The sequence below is a fragment of the Haliotis asinina genome, chromosome 11 (genome assembly GCF_037392515.1).
Source record: "Haliotis asinina isolate JCU_RB_2024 chromosome 11, JCU_Hal_asi_v2, whole genome shotgun sequence".
Lineage (NCBI taxonomy): Eukaryota > Metazoa > Mollusca > Gastropoda > Lepetellida > Haliotidae > Haliotis > Haliotis asinina.
In genome coordinates, this window is record NC_090290.1 from 43,745,891 (window position 1) to 43,767,376 (window position 21,486).

Genomic DNA, 21,486 nt, shown 5'->3' on the forward strand with positions numbered 1-21,486 from the left:
AGAGATGTCCCACAAGCAGAGAGCGAAATAGTCACTGGTCAGCTAGCCCATGATTAGTAAAAATCTAGTCGGGCTTGTAAATTTGCATGGTCACTGGCCCGACAGACATAGTACAGTTGCATGGGGTCATTTGTAAATATACTACTCTTTACGACTTTTGAGTTATGATAAATAACAATATAATAAATTATATTATTATATTAAATTATAATAAATTTCTAAATCATGCAATCATGGGGCCTGATAAATGACGGCATTTTACCGTTTTGTTGTCCTTTGTTCAGTGTCTACATTCAAATTTCGGAATAGTGAATTATTTAGTGGGATAGCAACTTTCAGAAACTTTCAGTTGTCCGTAAGGCAGTTAGCCTAGTCCCCGGGCAACTGGTAGTTTTGACCACTCACTTTGTGTTACACTCTAGTGAGTGTAAACTGGTTCCGCTCTCACAAACCACCTGTTTATGAATCACTATAAAAACAGAGATGAAAATAATCGATTTCATCATCATGCCTTGCACATGAACTAACCTAGATCTGCTCTATCTTTCACAAACAAAATGGGTTTGCTCATTGCCGTGCGCTGCCTACTCCTGTAAACGCGTTCTCTGCGCCAGTCAGACTTATCCTTGTTTGCCCGCATAGCGTGCCCCGCCGATATACACATATATATACATACATATATAACCACTTCATTTGTTGGGATGGTCGGGTTCGATTCCTCACATGGGTACATTATATCGAAACCTGTCTCAGTGTCTCCTGCCGTGGTATTGCTTGAATATTGCAAACAGGGGCATAAACATCAACTCACTCACTAACTCATGAGGGGCAATAGCATTACATTTATTACATTAATAGAAATACAACTAACGCTATGATCACGGACTGCAAGCATCCGTTCATCAGTTGGGTTAGTGAACGTCATTAGCTCTAACTGGCGTCAACAAATTACACAGGGTATTTCGTTATTAGTAAGAACTCGTGGATAGGTTCTGAATGGTAAATGACGAAAAAACCCAGTGTTTTCACAAAAATACTATGTCACAATCATGTTGTGTAACCTTGACAATAAGACGTCAGTTGACGCCATTCTGTGTTGGTGGTCATTGTGACCGTCACGTTACCACGTCTGATCATCTATTCAGCCTGATTTTTTAGGAACCACAGGGGCTTTATATGACGGCGTGGACCTTGAGTGAGTGAGTTTAGTGTTACGACTGTTTTAGCAATAATCCAACAATATCACGGCGGGGGACACCAGAAATGCAAACCTCCCGCCACCCCACAAAATGAAGAGCTTGGGTGAAAGAACACAGCTCTGTGGAGGTCCAGTAGAGGTTGCGAGAAAAGAACATTTGATAGTATTGTGACATATGGGTTGTGTTCTAATGCAAACTGAGCCCCTGTGGGGCAGGTTATACCAGCTTCCGGTTGTCTACTCCTTAAATACACCATAGCGCAAAAAACAATCGTGTCACTAAAAGTAAGTAAAGGATAAAGGAATGCCGATCAAAAGCTGATAAAATAATGTCATTATATCACGTGTCCCAAATAAATTACAATGAAAATACCTTGTGTGTGCGTCTGCTTTCTCATGAAACATACTGACGGTGCAGCACTGATTGGAACACGAAAAGGGTAGTGGTTATTCAAACTGCTGTCATATCATTCACCCACTCACTAGTTCACGCAAGCGCACACGCAGGCAGGCAGGCAGGCACGCACTCAGTCACTCAGTCACTCAGTCACTCACTCACGTTGCGCAAGCTGCTTGAGTGGCTGAACAAGTGATAAGGTCATTTCCGGGACATGTATCAACACTCACATAATCAGTCATCGTTGGCGATCCTCCTCCTCAACTTCAGTCACCCATGCTTGTGAAAGACTGATATCGGGAGCGGGAGGTCGTCATGTGGATGCTCACATTATCAACCACTACATTGTTTAACCCTGGCAAACACGACTACAGTGCCGTTGCTCACTGGGGCATAAAACATCAATCAAAATAGAACATTCACCACCGAGAGCAGCCATACAACTCTCAACCCGTCCTGTAATCGTGTCTGATAGCGCTCAGTGACCTGTCTCTACAACAGTGATAACAGCAGATAACACAACCCAAACGATCTGAATACCTTTGATCCCGGCAAGCACAATGCAGTTTAAAAGGACAGTATACTTGAATATGTATAATTTGCTTGTACTGTCATTATTGTGTAGTACCATCCTAAGTGTATGTAATTCAACCGAGCTATGCCATAAAGTGAGTTCTTGTTCATGTCGGAACTCAGAGGGACTGATCGATCTCTCCCCTCTTGCAAAGACCGACAACACACCCGCGTGAGTACTGTAGCGTTTATATCATCTTTATATCGACATGTACTTCATTACATATGGATCTCGTATGACTGACTGATTTATTGATTGACATATTTGTCGGTGGGAAATTCTGCTTACGTCGTAAGGGAGCCTGCAGGTAGCTAAAGCACTGTAACCATGGTTTCTAGAACATGGTGATGAACTTTCAGTTGCTGGTGATCTGTATTTTTTATACTGGATTCTCTTCTTCAATTATCCCCCGAAACAATAAAGTTGCAGGGAATATAGAAACGACTTCCGTCTGTACGTCCATCCATCGTACGTCCGCCATACATTTTCCGAAGCATCTCCTAAACTATTCGTGATAGCTCAGTCAGAGTTGGTTCATGTGTCAAGCATGATCCCTAGATGTGACTATTGATGGTTAGACTCAGGTATGAATTTTAGTTTTTGTGGTTTCCATGGAATGGTAACATAGCCTGAGCAGATCTTCATGTTTAGCGTGCCTAACAGTCCCTGAACCACATTATTTTCTCTACCGCCCCAGGGCGGTATTCATAAAGCTTCTTAGAATTTTCTTAAGAGATAAATATTCTTAAATCCACTAAGAATTCTTAGTTTCCATAACAACGTTCCTAACCTTTTAGAAAACTCTTACACAAGGCATTTTGTTCTTAGTTTACTTCTTAACTTAAGAAACCTCATGAGGACACCAAACTAGTTACGAAAAATCTTATGTTATCCAATATGCCGGTTCGTGTAAACACAAACGTTCACACTAGGAAGAATGTTCGTGATCTGTACACTCATAGGGAGCTATTATGACGTTATCGTCTTGACAGAGGTGGGAGTTTGTGACAGGCTTGATCTCGGGTGAAATCGATGCATTTACTTTTACAAATTGGTCCTTATCAGCCACATGGAAAGTGCTTGAAACACTGAGGTTTTGGGCTACAGGCAAAATGCATTATGAGTGAGAGAGTGAATATTTTTAAGCGGTTTTTAGTAATATTCCAGTAATATCACAGCGTGGGAGACGAGAAATGGGCTTCACATATTGCATCCTTGCGGGGAATCGAACCCGGATCTTAAACGTGACGAACCAAAGCTGTAACCACTAGGCCACCCAAGGAATTCAACGAGCTATGGAAATGGATATTCCACAACCAACAGCAGCTCGGGCTGTAGCACAGACGTCAGCTGCTCTAAAAGCACGGCATATGGTGTAGATTCATCTCATTTCTGTTATGCCAAAGGCAATTAATTGATAACGCAAATGAGTTTGGGCGCGTTGCAAACTTCCCAAATGTGGTCGGTGTCATTGCTGGGACTCATGTCCAAGTAAGCGCACCACACGTGAATGAATCTGTGTTTGTGAACCGCAAACATTACCACTCAATCAACACCCAGCTAGTTTTTGACGCACATAACTGGATTGTCGCCAAGTGGCCAGGATCGACACATGATACACAGATCCTTCGAGCAAGTAGCCTCCAAGTTCTCTTTGTAAAAAGACGGGTACCTGGCAACTTTCATTTATTAGGAGACAGTGGGCATTTCTCAAAACCATGGCTTCTGACACCATACCTCCCGCCAAACAACACTCACGAACATGCGTACAACCGGTAAATACGACTTACTCTCCTTATTATAGGAACGTGAAAAATTGAAATAGGTTATTGCAAAATTAAGATAAAAATTAAATCATGAATAAAATGAATACAGTTCAATGTCTAATTTGAGAATAATTCATGTGCTACTTAGGCAGTATTTTTGTCATTTGTATTTTTGCTTTATTAGACACTTCAGGCCAATAGAATTCTGCTATCATTTGAGGATGTATATTATTTCACTGTATCTTTAACTCTGTTTTGTCAAAGTTTATCAGACACCTTTACCAACTATTTAGGATCATCTACTCACGTGAATTTTGTTATCCCATAACTAATATGTCAGTGTGATAAACTACAATGCCATGCATTTATTCATGTTTCAAACTTTTGCATAAATTTGAACTTTGGACAAGGATACAAAGAGGTCTGCCCTATGTTTTTTAACTATTTTTGCTTGAGACCATAGGAAAAGTGACTCCAGTTTATATTGTAACTTCTATCAAAACATATACGGTATATGTATCCTTGTCCAAAAATTTGAAACATGAATATATGCATATCATTGCATTTTGTCATGCTCGGGTATTAATTAATTCATGCTTTTTTTTTACTTTTTGTTTAGGGAAGTTACCCCCGCGCCTAATTTGGCGAGTAAGAGTCTCTCGTTTTGCTCCACAAGGAGAGTTAGAAGCAAATTCTGTTCCTCCGTCCAGTTAGATTATCTTGTTTCTTTTGTTGGAGGTTCCATTTTGTCGTCTGCTTTAAAAGATTTTCCTATCTTTTCGACTGAAGAGTTCGTCTCCGTAACTAAAATTAGACTTTCGTTTTTCGAAACGTCATTCGCTCACCACTGGTTCGGTACATACGATCCCATCATGCTTTATGATTTCTTCTTAGAAAATTCTAAGTTGTAGGAACATTTATAGCTAAGATGTTTCTTACATTGGGTTAAGAGAGTAACTAAGAATGTTTCCTAAACTTAAGAATTCGTAAGGAAACTTAAGTGAAAAACTAAGAAAATTCACAGAAACTTTATGAGTACCACCCCATCTGTCCATGTAGTGCTAAGGCTCTAAATAAAGCAAGTCTAGAGTTTCCTAGGTTCAGATTTGAATTTCTGGTCGGTCGTGGGCGCCTTTTCAATTTAAATGGGTTTGTTTGTTACTATCAAAATTATGTATTCAGAGACTGAGCATTAGTCTAGTACGTGTTGTTAAAACCGGCAACCATATGCACAAATGTGCACGAAAAGATGAGAGTGGAGATAAATGAGCGAAACATTGCCATGACCCAGATAGCGTTGTACAGTAATAAATGGCCAAAACATACTTAAAATTGACAAGAAAAACGGGCTTTACTCCAATACTCTCCTTTGGTAGTATTTTTCCTTTGGTCATATACCCAAAAAATAATAAATAAATAAATAAAAATAAAACAAAATAAATAAATAAATAAATAAAATAAATGAAATAAAATAAAATTCACGGGAAGTTTTCCAATTCAAATTTGTTACTTGTACCTACTTATCGGATTCGTCAGTTTTTCATTGAAGGGTATGTAGTCATTCATGGTCATTATGACGTCATAACATTACCCTTGTGTACGTAAGAACTATACTAAATATTTACATAAATGTTTATTAAGCAATGTGTGTTTTCAGATTTCTGAATGTTATTGATTATTTTTAATAGCAAAGATGTTGGTATTTATTGCCTTTGGCTAACGCCGTAAATAATTTGACATAACTTAAGATTCATAGCTACACCTCGGAAACATCCTCCGTTTGGTACCTCAATACTCTGACATATTGTTGCCGGATTTCAGATTCTCTGACCTGTTAGACTCTCCTGGCTACTACAAGTATTCATGGAACCCTTGTCACCCATTTACAGAGGGCACCTGCATCGGCGTCGCGGTAAAGTACCGGAATTGATTTTCAAGTTCTTCTAGTGTTAAGATGGTCCTAAGTACAATGCATAGCAATAACTACAGACTATCTTAGCTCTCTGAGAACTCCCAAAATCTAGGTGCTGGTTTCATCACGAGGAGTGAATGAGTAAGTGTATGCCTGTGCACGTGTATGCGTTCATTTGTGCGTGTTTCTCGTTTGTGCTGGTGCGTGTCCGGTGTGTTAAGGTAGGCGACGGGGTCATTACTGCTCACTGGTTAGAGATTGAGTGAGTGAGTTTGGTTTTACGCCGCTGTTTGCAACATTCCAACAATATCACGGAAGGGAACACCAGAAAATGAGCTTAACACATTGTACCCATGTGGGGACTCCGACCCGGCACTTCGACGTGACGAAGGAACGCTTCAACCACTAGACTACCCGTCAGCCTCGCACTGGGTGGACTAGTTCGCTTTTAAAGCGCGCGGGGCTACTCAGTGCATCGGTGCTTCAATATATGTGCTGCCCATTTAAGGTGTCCAGTGTCATGGTGTAGATCATTGAATTCCTTGGGTGGCCTAGTGGTTATAGCTTTGGTTCGTCACGTTTAAGATCCGGGTTCGATTCCCCACAAGGATACAATATGTGAAGCCCTCGCTGTGATATTACTGGAATATTACTAAAAGGCGCTTAACAATATTCACTCTCTCACTCATAACCTTCATCGTGCGTGACGTCGGGTCTACGATAGTTTGAATGATATATATAGTCATGAATTGGCCTAAGTTTTAATTATATATATATATTCATGATTTGGCCTATGACCACACATTGTCCTCCACTGACATGCAGAGATGTACTTAAACCTAAAAGTGCGATCAAGAAACAATCATCTACACCCCTTTAGTGTAAACAACCGCTTACAAGAGTCAAAGTGTGATGTTCTAATCTCCTCCGTGCTGGATGGTGCTGGAACATTGCTCACCACTTACTCACTAAAGCCATTTCTAAACTAATTACACTGAGATTTACGGTTAATTCAGAAATATAAAGGTGGATTAGTTGATAGGGTAAAATGTTTGTGTCTTTACAGGATTGCCTCGCTTCTTTTTCAGGGCTGTCAGCAAGACACGGATAGTGGAGATTTTACGAGTATTGGCAAGCAGGACAGTGCACTGTTTATAAATGACGTGACAGATGGTCTTCAGATTCAGTACACAGATGGGGCGAAGTAAGCTATTGTTTTTATGCATAGAGCTACTTTTCCTGTGCTCCGTTGTTCAAAACAACCTCAGCTCTTAAGATCAACCTTAACTCTAAGATTACAATCTTAGACCTTTACTAAGGTTTGCCTCCCGTTGCATGAAACAACTTTAACTAAGGTTAACCTTAAGTTAAGGTTGATAACTAAGGTTGGTCCGACTCAACCTTAGCATCTCTAATGTTGGGAAGGGAATATGGCGGCTGCTTTTATTTTATGCAACGATATTGAGGGAACTTTGAGAAAGCAGAGATTGTACAGAGACAGAGTGTGTCAACTCGACAATTTGAATTTGGTAACAAGGGACGTTTCCAATACACCTGTGTTGAATAGTTCAGCCTAAGTTAAGGTTACGGCTAATCCTGGAGTCCGAGTTGAGGTTGCCCTAAGGTTGTGTTGTGCAACGGGCGTATCTTTTTCTTAAGGTGGTCGTAACTCCAACGTTAGTGTTTAAGGTTGATCTTAGCTACTGTTGTTTTGGACAACGGAACGTTGGGCTGGCGCTTTAACTATGCTACAAGATATGTTACAAGATATGTCCGAAGATACGGACATATTCATCGTCGGCATACCCATGGTCCTCAGTGAAAGGCAACTAATAGGATCAGGTGGTCAGGCCTGTCAAAGTAAACTTGGTCTCAGTGTTATTCATCAGACTCTACCACTGAGTCTAACAAGCCCTAGTAGAAGAACCTTTGAGCGACATATGACCGTCCAATCAATAGCGAGACGGTTAAATATATTTAACTAATCAGACAACGACTACTACTTAGGGATCGGAGGGACTTACACAATATACAGGTCACTGACACAGATCTCTCCACAAACAAAATCCGCAAAGAACACAATTATTTCACCTTTCGCGATTTGGTAAGCTGTGTTCTGATTGGTCAGTCTCAAAGTTTACCTGACGCTACCTCATATGAGGTTTTGTTAGACTCAGAAGTGGCGTGTAAAGAAAAGTACTGAGGTTAAGTTTACTTAGACTGGTGGCCAGGCTGGTTGACTTGGTCGATGCTCATTTTGTTAATCACTGGATTGTCTGGTTCAGACTCGATTATTTACAGAACGCCTCCATATAACTGGATTATTGTTGAGTGCGGTTTAATTCTCTGAAGCGCATTCCTGATGTTCCCCGTCGCATTATTGCTGGCATAGTCAATGTAAATGTAGTCACTCACTTCAGTCAACTGTTCTAAACTATGTTTTGCAAAACATCCCTTTCTGTTTAAAGCTACTGTTTTCATATGAACTGATTGTTGTAGGCAAATTCGTATCGTGGAAAGATAATTGTCGTGAGTTCACATGTCGGTATTTGCATATGCTCTTTATCCTCGTGAAGTTTGCAGTTGGTATCCCCAAGTTTTTGAAGATATTCTGTTACGATGTAACAGTATATAAGCTTTTTTTCATTTGCTTCTTGAAGCAGTTCTAGCCATGACATCCAGTGTCTTTTACTGATAATGTGCCAGGACCGCTGGGGTAGCCCAGCATTCCCTCATCTAGAAACGGGTTTGGTTCACAACATGGGTACAATGTGTGAAGCCTATTTCTTGTGTACCCCGCCATGGTATTCAGTCACCCACAGCTGATATTTTTTCAATTAACAGAACTCTCTTTGTGACGTTGAACTGTAACAAAACGGAGACCGGTAAACTTGATGTGAAGGGAGAAAATCCACCGAGGAGCAAGCAATATGTATGTAAACCTTTATTTTGAGAGACAACATATTTTACAATAACGGTTCCCATTATAAGGGAATGAGGAAGTTCTTACTGCTTGACAAGTATTAGATGAGCCACGACCTGGCAAATGACACAAATTTGCTTATATGGGAACGCCCTCCAGAACATTCCATTTGAAACAAGAGGGAAACAGGTTGTCGTCTAGATATTAAAATGTTCAATTTCCTCGTGCGAATCATGTCTTGCTTAACGAAATCTCTCTACGAGACACGTGATAAACAGTAGCAGTATTGATTTCACGCCACCGTAAGCGTGTATTGCACGTGCTTAGTCCCCGACCTACCTCATGTACCTGTAGCAGCCGAGTGTATTCGTTTACATTCCTTGCCCAGTCTACTTGTCACAAACGCGTTTACTGCGCAGGCTCATCTAATGCGTGTCAAGCAGTAACTCGTTTGCAACTTGTTTCGTTTCGATCGACGAAAGTGATTGATGCGATGGTAAAATGTCTATCGCAGCTGTGTCAAAATTGTAGATGGAGTTGTGTCCCTTTGATTTCGACAGCGATGGCATTCGTAACTACTGATCTCTTTCCGTGACCTACAAGAAGACTCGTATCCGTCTCGCACGACGTTATTGCCAACAATCGTGGCAAATCAATCAAATCTCTCGTAGTAAAACGCATTTCCTTGATAATGGTACTAGACTGTTTTCATCTCCATGCCCGTTTGAGTTTAGACAGGACCCAGTCGTAAACACGGCCACGAGATGAGTAGGAGAAGGCTTGCCGGAATGACACTTGTAGTCACGAAAGAACGATGGCATTGATCGCTCGAGGCGTTTTGGGAAGGTACAGTTTCCAGAGTGCTGGAAATAATGGGGTTAATATGGACTATTTAGTGCACTTTGCGGCGCACTCGTACTTGTGTCATTTCTTGGTGCCAATTATACGAATGATAGAAACACACCATATTATCAGATGTTTGCCTGTTTCAGTATCTAACTCTTCACAGTAAGTACGCATGTCCTGCGACCGAAGGGGGAGGGGAAAATGGTCCAGTTTCCATAGGAACTATTGTAGTAATTGCGTAAGTTGCTAATTTATTTATCTATTTATTTATTTATTTATTTAAAAATCAAACCCGTAATGCATTCAGGACACAGTTGCATCCCTTTGACATGCCAAAATCTTTGGCCACTGTGCTCAAACGTGTTTTTGAATTCAATAATTTCAGTAAAGTAAAATGTAACTTAGAAATTAGTTTCTGCTTATCTGTTTATTAATGCGACGCTCCGTAAAAATGTAATAGCTTGCAAAGGTGGCATAGACTATGGTTTTCAGCCGCTTTTAGCAATATTTATAGAAATTAACTTCTCATATTGTAGCCATGTGGGAAACCGAACCCGGGTCTTCGGCGTGACGAGCCGTCGTTAACCACTAGGCTACCTCGCCCCCAGTCACGATGAAGGCCCAAGGCCAATGGTGGTTTTGGTATTGAATATACACTGTGGTAAAATTCCTATTTTTGATTCACTCACTGACCGAATTCACATCATTAGACCTCACAGTGAGAATGGCGGCGGGGAAGCACAGTCGTTGAAGCGTTCACCCTTCATGCCAAAGATCCTGGTTCGATTCCCCACATGGGTAAATGTGTGAAATCCATTTCTGGTATCCAAAATTGCTGGAATATTGCTAAAACTACATTTCAGTCCTGACACACAGTTAAACTATTAGGATAATGATGATTTCACTGACTAACGACAAAGAAACATGTCGTAATGTCTTCGCAGATTTCTCTAAAAGAACGCTACAGCATGTAATGTCCCTGCAACGACATGCTAGGGTTGTGCCAAATGTTCGATGTTAATTCTTCAGAATATCAGGATGTGTGATCATATACATCGTTGGGGGAGTCATCTTCCAGAAGTTTGTAAGGAAGGCCTCTGGAGCCGAGCTACTCCCCAACTACAACTTCTGGTACTCAGTGTTCGGAACCATACATGTAGGTGTCACATGATTGAAGGGTGTGGTAATGAGTAGATTAAGTACCCTACTGGGTACGTGTTTTTTGGTGGCATAATTTGGCCCTGGAGTGCAACATGTATGTGACTCGTCATCAGTCTGTGTGTATGTATGGTTTGCGAAGGAATGCAGGACAAGTGCGTGTTTGTGCGCGCGTGTGAATGTGTGTTTGTGTGTAATGCTGGAGGCGTGTCAGCGAAATGTAGGGCATGCCCCTCTGTGTGTGTGTTATGTAGTGTCACTAATATACAGAACATGCCTCTCTAGCATTCTCTCAATTTCTTTCTCTCTCTTTCTCTCTCTCTCTGTGCCTGGTGTGTGTGCCTGTGTGTGATGTAGGCATGTTGTCACTAAAATGCATGACATGTATGTGTGTGTGTGCTTGTGTATGTATGGATGGTTGCATAATATATTGTGCGAGCAATGTCACTGAAGTGCCAAATGTGTGTGTGTCTGTGTGTGTGTCTGTTTGTCCGTGTGTCTGTGTCTGTGTCATGTAGGTGGCGTGTCACTGGTATGACACATATACTGCCCATGAAAAGGTTAGACTCACCTATAACACGCATGCGTAGATTGTAGTTGCATCGATGAATAATTTCTCCACTAACTTGGGCGAACCAACAACAAACCTTATATAAAGATGACTTTCATTTGAATCAAAAATCAAATTGCCGGCAAAGTATGTGCAAATATCACGCATGTAAACAGCCTCATTTGGTGTAAAGGTTTACGATTTCGCCGATTTAGACTGATTGCATAATTTATTGAACACATGACAGCAGTTCATGTGTAAACAACACCTTCATGTAGTATGGAAAATAGCAACACCTAGTTCAGAACAGTTGACTAAAGTAAACGAGTTCATTTACATTAGTGAGTCTAAACGTTTGATGGGTAGTACATTTGGCACGTCATGGCTTTTTTGTCACGTAGTTACCACTTGAGATGTCAATATAGTGGCGTGTCATGCTTGTTTCGTGTTGGTGATACGAAAATTGTGTAAGGGACATGTTGTGGTGTATTGTGCGTGACAAAACGTTTGCATTGTGAACCGACTGTAGAACCGATTTCGATCCTTTTAGTCAAGTCGTTCCCGTTCAATTAACCAATTCCCGTTTGAACCTAAATCGCAGGCCGATCTGAGTCAAACTGCGAGATCTAATCTGGTACCCATATCAACACTTCAAACTACCCCATTCAGTATATCGATCACACGATTTTCTTATGATTCATATTCCATTTGTCCAAGTACTAATGCTGAGAAATTTCGACAATGGCGATTCTAACAATTATTGACGTTTATTTCGTACAGCTTTTCAGCATTGATTCCAACGCACATGATCCTGAATATAGATGAATAAAGAAATATTACGCACGTCAATGCGGTAGGCTTTTGTAAGCCAGGGTTTTCACATACATTATAAACATTCAAGGCAAATATATTATCAATATTTTTGAACCCACAAATCGGCACTTTAGACAATGTAAACTGCACAACATACTGAAACGTAGAGTTGGAACGCATATTCATATGAGGGTTTTACTTTTATCATTGATACTTGTTATCACCATGTCAACAAACTGGAAACACTCTAATTGTAATATTAATATGTGCTTTGTAATATACACGTGTTACAGTGTTGCATTTTCATTTTCTGCGTTAGATGTTCTCCGTTCACATGGACGTGTTAACGTGGCACCGACACGTTACGGTATAACAGAGAGAAAAGACATTTTTGAAAGTAGTTGAAAGCTATATTATTCTTAAATAACAGGCGTGAAGCTACCTTCCCTTTCCGCAACACTATTCAGTTTTTTACAGCATAACTTCTTCCGCTTTCGTTAATAAAATTATTCTTTTAGGGTAGTCAGGTGATTCTTTGTGCTCTAATTAAGATGTATTTTGAAGATATATGACCTTGTACAGTCACGTTCATTTCACCATAACGTTTGTTATTTGAAAAAGTCAGTAATCAATAAAACAACATTTACTCACTGAATTTAATAATCAAACGATCATGTATGTATCTTCCATTGTTAGGTACAGGTGGCTCTGAAGAAATACAGAGTTGCGTCCCTTACAATGTATAGGTGAAGGTCACATATACCCGTGAGCTTATGCTTTTTGGTTATAAATCCAGATTCTAACTGATTATTGTTCTTGGGTCCGTAGCAGCATGCCGGACGTCCGTACACCAAGTGTTCTTGCTAGGTGTATTCATTGTGGAGCGTTACTTCCCTAAAGCGTATCATAAACCCCTAGTCGATCATTTGGTTATGACATCTCAATTTGGGCTTTTCTTCTACCGTCTAGAACCATGAGATACAGCTGAAGTATTGTTCAAAGCTAATATTGTAAAACCTTCCACCACTCTCCCATTTGTTTTCAGACAGGTTTTCTGTTCGTGTTTCGGTGCGGCAGAGGAAATAGAGTTTATTCTGAAATATGACGGTCATCGGACAAGTCCCTTCCCTGCCACCCAGAGGTACAGACGCGTTCCAGTGGCTTCAAGCAGCAACATATTTCTTATCTTTGTCCTAACAACTATGAAGTTATTATGCAACATCAAAGCAATCACCATCAATGTATCTGCAAGGGAGCAGTCAATGAAACAGCCCCAGATAACGCCGTAATAGCTTATGGGATACAGTTAAGTTTGTGGCTATCTATGGATACGACACTACAGGGCAAAGAGAGTTCACATCGTGTATGAGTGAATGAAAGAATGAGTTGATATTTAACGTCACATCGGCAATATTTCAGCCATATGGTGACGACCATGTTAAATGGTGGTTAAGCATTGATCATACAAGAAATAGTTCGATGGCGTTGTGTTGATACTGGTATCATTCTTGTTTTGTTCTTGATGTTTCCGAGTGGGATTATGTTTTACACCACTGCTTTTAGCAATATTTCAGCAATACCACTGCGGGGGAATTGGCACTGGGTATTCAGCGTGACGAGCTTTAACCACTGAGCGACCTCGACACCCCTGAGTAATTACAAATGAATGCATACGTTATACCAAATGAAAATGTACCCCCAACAAAGGCAAGGAACATTAATATTCTATTCCCATGGAATATATGCTTATTATATGTTATTTCAAATGAAAGGTGGAATGTTAACTTAAAGGGTTTTTACGAGAGAATGTGTATCCATACTATGCAAAGTGAACAGGCTTTCTTGAATAAAGTAATGCTTTATTTCCAATGAACATTATGAAATGATGAAGTCATGTACATGGGACTCGAACCTGGTCTTCGACGTGACGAGGGAACGCTTGAACCGTTGGGTACCCCTCCGCCACTGGTGGTTTGCAGCCTTCCGCTGACTATTTAAGGCACTGTCGCGATTGGGAAGTTTTTGTGATGTCCGGCAGTATATTATCATAATCAGGTTTCATTCATTTACATGAAAACTGTTAAATCTGACTGAAATGAATGGGTTCTGCTTCATCTTGATTGCCAAATTAACACCTACATGTATAGTTTCATTGTTGGTCTGTGAAAACAGCACGAAGACAATAATCTTTGTCGCAGTACGTATAAATACTGATACGTCCTTGTAATATATTGCATGCTAGACGGGACTGCACTCTAAAAACTGTTCTCAAAGCTGTAATTGACTATAACTGTTATCTTTACCCGGAGACATACCCATTTCTGTTTTCATTGTGTTCCAAAGCTCCATAAAACTCTCGCACAAAGAGACATGTATTGCTGCATGCAGCACATATACACCACCGACTCCCTGTGTTAAGGATTACGTTCAGTCCTGAATGTAAGGAAAGACTTTATATTCAAATGAAGTTATACTTGCTCGGTGTAATGATAGATTTAAGAACGTGTTGGAGTGAGTCCAATCGGAGATCGAACTTTGACTCTCAGTACGAGGCAACATAAAAAGTCAGCGATCAAACCCACTCAGCCTCCTTGGCTTCCATCAAATGAACATCACGATCATATGCTTTGTGTATTGATCTGGCAACTGCATATCGCCGCGGTTGTGAATGAAGAAAGCCTTTCGGGAAGCGACCATGTGCAATCCAAAAACACAGCATATGTGGACGCAAGAGAAGGATATCAATCAATTGTCTGAGTTCACTTCTTGTGTACTGCCAGGAATCTTCCCTCGAACCTGGAGTGGGTTTGTCCCCGTGACAAAATGTTTCACCAAAGTGGTTAACGCCTAAACCCTGACGAGTGAATGAATCACCACCAGTACCCTCGGAGTAAGTGAGCATAGGTTTACGCCGCTATTAGAAATATATGATCAATATCACGACGGACACCAGAAATGGGTTTCACATACGGGTGTCGAAGTGACAGGCGAACGTCATTGTCGACATAAGCTTAGGGTATTTTTCGCATGCACATGTGCACATGCATACATCTGGTAAAAAAACAAAACATGGACACAATGACAACAGAACACATTTATAGCCGATTCGTACAAACCATGTATTGTATCTGAAGAGGAATGGTTTTTAATGCTTCCACCGATTCTTTTGGCCTCTGCATTATCTAATATAGACAGATGAATAAGACAACTAAGGCGATAACGACACCCTTACAACTCAGCGGAAAAACATATTTCTTAATAATAGGCCATGTGCTTTCATCAACATGTTTTTTAGCACACATATCAGTTTTATGTTAAAATAATACTAGTATGATAACGAAAGAACAGTTTGGACTTCCAACTTGTTACATATTTTATTACAATTTTGATTTGGTATAATTGTTGGAAAACACAAAATGTGATTGACATAAATATCGTCCTTTCATGATCAAATATTACTTGATTACCTACTGACATCAAAGCATTGATCAATCACCATGATCTGATTAATCCAAAACCCAAGTCATCCCGATCACTTTAAATATCGATTATTTAATCAGGTGTTTTTATGAGTATACGTTTATAGCGTTTGTTTGACTGCTGAAACAAGTCGAATATTGCGTTTTCTTAGTAACAGATCTAACATCATTTCTCATGACAAACAAATGACATGTTATGATTTATTAACGATAGGCGATTACTTGTTGGTACCAAGAGCAATAAATTACGGGTAACCTAAATTATGAAACTTATATTCATATCTTCAATCCATCGGTTACCACATACAGTGGCAGCTGTCTAAACCGGCATTCATCGGGACTGAAAAAATAATCGAATTTAGACAACGAGCCGGATTGGAGAGCTGATGGTAAATGTACAAGCCACAAATGGGAGATTTTATGTCGGTGTTGACAGCTTGCCGGAATGGACAGATGCCGGTTTGACAGCTTCCACTGTATACTGAATAAATTTTGTTATTGCCTTGTGCAATGCCAAAGACTACAATGTGCACATATACCTTGGTATGCCCTGGTTCCACGGGCAAAGGTGTTCTGATAATCAGAATAATACACGTAAAGTGTTTTAAGCTAACCAAACAACAGCAGATGTGGATCGTTTGCTCCTTGGATTAATATTATAATGACGGAGGTAACCTCTCCACCTCTTGGCTTCCAACATACTACTAAATTTGTCGTGGCATCCGACAAAATGCTTCGTGACACCAGAATTTGTTTCAAGATTTACATAATTAACAATTTTGTTTAGCTCAAATTTACGAAATTGTAAATGTCCTCTTTGAGAGGCATGAGCTGGTGAATCAGATGTGGACAAACTTTATGGATGAACAAATTCCTCATTCGCGAGACGTTTAGATTGCTGCATCTCCCGAATAAAGACAGCTTCTAAATCTGTCACTGAAGGAAGTTATCCGACGTCATGGCCATAAACTCCTTGACTCGCCTTGAGAAGAAACACAATCTATCTAGCATCTTCCACCAAATGAAATCTGTTCATTCATAAAGTTTGTCCTGATCTGTAAATGTTGTGTAAATCTTATCTTTACAAACTTTAAATATTTACAATTTTGTAAGTCCAGAGTTTAGTTGCAAATCGAGTGTTTGCTGGTACATTTAATTAGATTTATTTGTTTTGCCAGAAACTAGACAGCAATATTATGAGTGCCATTGCAAAGCGGCAACCGTTGGGACGCCATATACTACATTACTCTCTGTCAAAACTCTACAAACTGTGTCGAAGGCTCAAGCTCATTTCTCTGTGAAATGTGTTAACGTCTGTACAGTTTTTAAACTTATTGTCAGTGTGGTTAATTATAACGCCGCTATAATATCCATTTGATATAAATTGTTAATGTTACACGCATCCCTGAATAATAAATTATAAAGCCAGTCACAGTGGTATCAGATTAATGAAACATAGTCGCTCAAGCATAGTGGGCTAGTGTCTCAAAGTTGATAGGTGAACAGGTTTAACTTCAAATCACTCAACCATAAAGCTGTTTGATAAGACTGCAGTCAGGATGAACTGTAAACAAATTGGGAACATCCCCGGAACGAGAAACGGGAGTTGACACCATCAATCAACAACTGGCGACCGTATGTACCCGCCTCAAGTCAAGGTTCAGCACATTCGTTACTACCCGTCTCTTTCCGTGACCTACAAGAAGTCCCGTACCCAGGAAGTCCCGTACGCCATTATTGCCAAGAATCGTGGCAAACCAATCAAGTCGCGAGTTTCAAAACATGAAAATGATGGAACCGTAGAATATTGAAACTTGACTAAACTATACCAAGCACAATTTAACCATAAACATTGAGCTAAAGAAAGAACAACTTTCAAAACTAAAACATATTTGCAAAGGGAATGACCACAGTGCTGTTTTCCTCACGGATGTAGGATATTCTTAGAGGCATGTTTGGATATTCAGAGTAATCTTTCATCGATGATGGTACTAGACTGTTTTCATCTCCATGCCTCGTTGAGCTTAGACAGGATCCAGTCGTAAACTTGACCACGAGAGGGGTACGAGACGCCATCCGGCTTGGCGGAATGACACGAGTAGTTACGAATGAGATCAACACATAAAACGTCATCAAGGAATCTTTTCAATGGATTTTCCGGTTCAGTCACACTGAAGTTCATACCATTGTTTCTGAATGACTGTCAGAACTGTCCCTAATAAACTAACACTATAGGTTTAATGTTTGTTGCCATGACAACCGTGCTGTAAGGGTTTGTATATACAAATGTACACAGATGTACATTGTAACCTCCAGCTAAATACTGGCAACTGTCGATACATGTCTCAGGTGCACACTTCCTTGGTCCTGTCACACTTGAAGACCATACTGTCACATCGGCAGGATCCTCACAACTGAAAGAAAACACATTGGATTACATATATTTTGTTTATTTGTTGATGCAATATTTCATCTAAAGGGCCATGGTCTGAAACTAATCGAGTCAGGAGCAGACAATTCAAATTCTGGTTTCATGATTTCAGTACGGTGATATGTGTCAACGACGTCAGCGAACCCGACCACCCGTTTGTGCAGGACGGCCATGGGTTGAAGGAAATTCTATGCAGGTAGCCAGTATGAACCTTTGACTCTTGGTAAAGCATATGCTTAAGTATTCATCTACAATTTCTTTCAAACCAACGTCAGTATCTATTACCTTGTGGCACTGAAAAAAAGTTTCACGTTCATGGTGAACGTACAAGGCCGGTTCCGTAGCCTAATGGCTGAAGTGTTTGCTTGTCAAAAGACACGGGTTCGATTGTCCACATGTGTATTATGTGTGAACCCCATTTCTGGTGATGTTGGTGGGATATTGCCAAACGCGACGTAAAACCGCTCTTTCTAACTATGAACGTACAAATAAATATTGTTTCGAAGCAGTATGTTGTCAAGCTTTGTTCCTCTGCTATCAACACATCCTGCTTCAATGTATTTTTATGTATTGTCATCAACAATCGACACTTTCCGTAAGAGGCGACAAACACTACTGGGTAGTCAGTGTCCCAATCGCGCAGATTGCTGTTCATGATATTGACCACTAGATTGTCTGGTGCAGATCTGCTTATTAACTGACCGGCTTTATTAGGCTGGAATATTCTGAGTATGGTTTTAAGCAACAAGTCAACAAACAAACTCGGATTTTGGCGGTGCTTAGAATGGTTCCTGGCAAAAGTTACTACTTGCCTTCTCGTAATAGTTACAACCGGGTTTGGGCTTGAGTTGATCACACGTGCCGTCTGTAGGTTCTGTGGAGAGTTGACAGGTTGTGACGCTGTCGATCATGCAAAAGTTAAAGGATAAACACTTCGGGTACACGAGACACTCCAAAACACACTCCGTCAGTGACGACACTGGTACAACCCCGACAATAACTTCATCAAACACATGTTCCCTTCTGCAAGATGGATCCCCGGAAAACAACCCCTGAAACACTGTTCCGGAACACCCCGCCATCAGAAGACACACCATGTACAGAGTCTTCATAATGCACGTCTTTAGGTTCTACCTTTAAGGTTCCTGAAGCTCAAATAACCAACAGTAATCAAAGCCCGTAATACTACTGACGCTGTATCAGTTTGTGCCTGCTCAATAAATCTCACCATGACTATTGACCATCATTTGTTATGGTAAGTGCTGTGATGACCCAAACGTGCAAGTAGGTCTCGGTATGTGTACTCCAGCGTGGTTACCTTTGTTTCCTATAAAACGCATATTCAATTACCAATAGGCAGCTTGAAATCAATATCCATCTGTAAGGGGCACTTATAATATCGACTACATATCGAACCAAACAGTAGAAAGAGAAAACATTTTTTGTGTGTTGTTGATTGATTAGGGCTTAACTTGTTTGTTCATAATTGATAATCAATCCACAGTACGTGTGTTCTGCATTAACCAATCCAAGGTAATTCAAGCATTTGAGTTTCTTGAGGTGAATATTATTCCAAATATAACGACAACGATACTTAGTCACTACATGTATCAAGCACAATTTGTTAATTCGTTAATTAGTTATTTTATTTTATTGTTTTTGAGTTAATCATTATTAAAGCTAGTCTAACAACTAGTCTCTGAAATGAACATATTGTACAGAAAAGAGTTATAATGTACTGAAAAGGAGCCCTGAAATTTAACTTTCAGAAGCTGTGGAGATCTAGACTTGCTTGGGCTTTATATTTTGCTCCAGGGTTCTGTATGACCCTATAAGACGGCAATCTGTATACAATCGAGGCTGGACCACACCGAAGTTTGTGTGACCATTGAGAATGTAACCAGTATCACTCTTATCTCGAGTCTTCAGGATGTAAAGTGTAAACAAAACATGACGAAGTCTCATTAACCTATTCAGACAATGACCTACTGTTCCGATTCTAATTATATCGTGAGACAGTGAAAATAGGTACTCTAGTTACACTGAATTCCATCTCATTGTTTCATACAAAAATTGTATTTACAAATGAATTTTATTTTAAAACTTTAATAACACAGTATTTCTATATTTATGGCTAGGTTTAGGTAGCATACTTTATCTGAGAAATCACTGACTGACCCTGTTTGATGATGTCGTAAAATGCTTCACAATACATCTTACTCACTGGTTACACCTATCGTATGTTTTAGCGCATATTCAGTGTAGCTCTGCAAAACACAATGAGATTATTGTAGTATCAAGTCCGTACCAGACCGCAAAAAATTCCTTGCGGCAGAGCCTCGTTTTGAGATTTCCACGATTGTCAGGTTTCCGTTTTGTCAGAGTCGCTACAGAGGACACTGTACGATGTGTTTTTGGCAAGGATTAGAAGGAACGTAGTGTTGCAATATACAGGTGCTTAAATTATGCTTATTAATATTTTTGTGTCCATTTAATTGAATCAGTCTAAAAATTCTGGACTGGTTATCGCACTCAGTTACGCAATTGGACGGAACCCAGTAAACAGGAAACGAGACTGTCGTCTAATCAATGTTTTTACATGTGTAAAATTAAATGTGCTAATTAATATGCTGCTTACAACATAAAATCTCAGGCTGGGTTATTTGAGAAAGACAAATATGTGAGAAATTTTAAAACATAACGCGCCGTTTGTCAGCAGGAGGCGTGAAGGCAGCCATTGAAAAGTCCTTTTCGTTCACACGTGTTTATTTCAGGGCAGTGTTTTAGCCTTCGCTCATCACACTGACTATTTGATTCCCCACGTGGGTGCGTTGTGTAAAACGTTTCTGGAGTCTCCCGCTACATGCTATTGCTGGAGTGTTGACAAAAACAGCATAGACTCACTCATTGTTGGATAATACATAGGACTTAGCCATCACCACCCGTGCAAGGGTCTCTCGGTTGTTGGGCAGCAAATAACAGTGCAGAGTTTCATCTCTTGAGGGAATGAGTATGGTTTTATACCGCTTTTAGCGATATTCCAGCAATATGACGGCGGGAAAAACCGGAAATGGGCTTGACACATTGTACTCGAGGCAGTCGAATCCGGGTCTTCGATAAGTGTGAGGAGCGAACGGTTTAACCACCAGGACACCCCACCTCCCCTTCGTCGCTTGAGACACGCAGGAATCTGTGATCTGCAGTTTAAATCCCGCTACGCACCGATTAACTCTGAAGGTGCCTCCGTCTCGCTACATTGTAGGCATGGCACCTAGCGATCATCACTGGCGCACCCGGTGTTCGAAGATGTGATTGGGATTCCCATCAGTCTTCTTGTGACCACCAAGACGGTCTGGGAATGTTAACATAATTTGCTTTTCCGCGCTCAATGAATACAAAAACCGAAGACAACAAAACAACAACAATAATGGTTCTGCTT

The 21,486-nt window shown here is 40.3% G+C and overlaps 1 protein-coding gene across 1 annotated transcript; it reads left to right on the top strand.

Annotated features, from left to right (window-relative positions):
* The first annotated feature begins 1,809 nt into the window (after positions 1-1,809).
* Positions 1,810-14,006, top strand: LOC137256149 (cation-dependent mannose-6-phosphate receptor-like). The gene is made up of 7 exons (XM_067793852.1): positions 1,810-2,340; positions 5,757-5,847; positions 6,936-7,051; positions 8,692-8,779; positions 9,763-9,854; positions 10,646-10,772; positions 13,183-14,006. Exons 1-7 carry the CDS (start codon positions 2,156-2,158, stop codon positions 13,240-13,242), a joined length of 759 nt encoding a protein of 252 aa, XP_067649953.1. The 5' UTR covers positions 1,810-2,155; the 3' UTR covers positions 13,243-14,006.
* Positions 14,007-21,486: the final 7,480 nt, after the last annotated feature.

Bases quoted from the DNA above. Each gene is read 5' to 3' on its own strand.
- LOC137256149 (XM_067793852.1), top strand. From the start codon at position 2,156: ATGCAGTTTAAAAGGACAGTATACTTGAATATGTATAATTTGCTTGTA. The intron at 2,341-5,756 runs GTGAGTACTGTA...GCCGGATTTCAG, and splicing joins AAGACCGACAACACACCCGC to ATTCTCTGACCTGTTAGACT. The intron at 8,780-9,762 runs GTATGTAAACCT...TGCCTGTTTCAG, and splicing joins CACCGAGGAGCAAGCAATAT to TATCTAACTCTTCACAGTAA.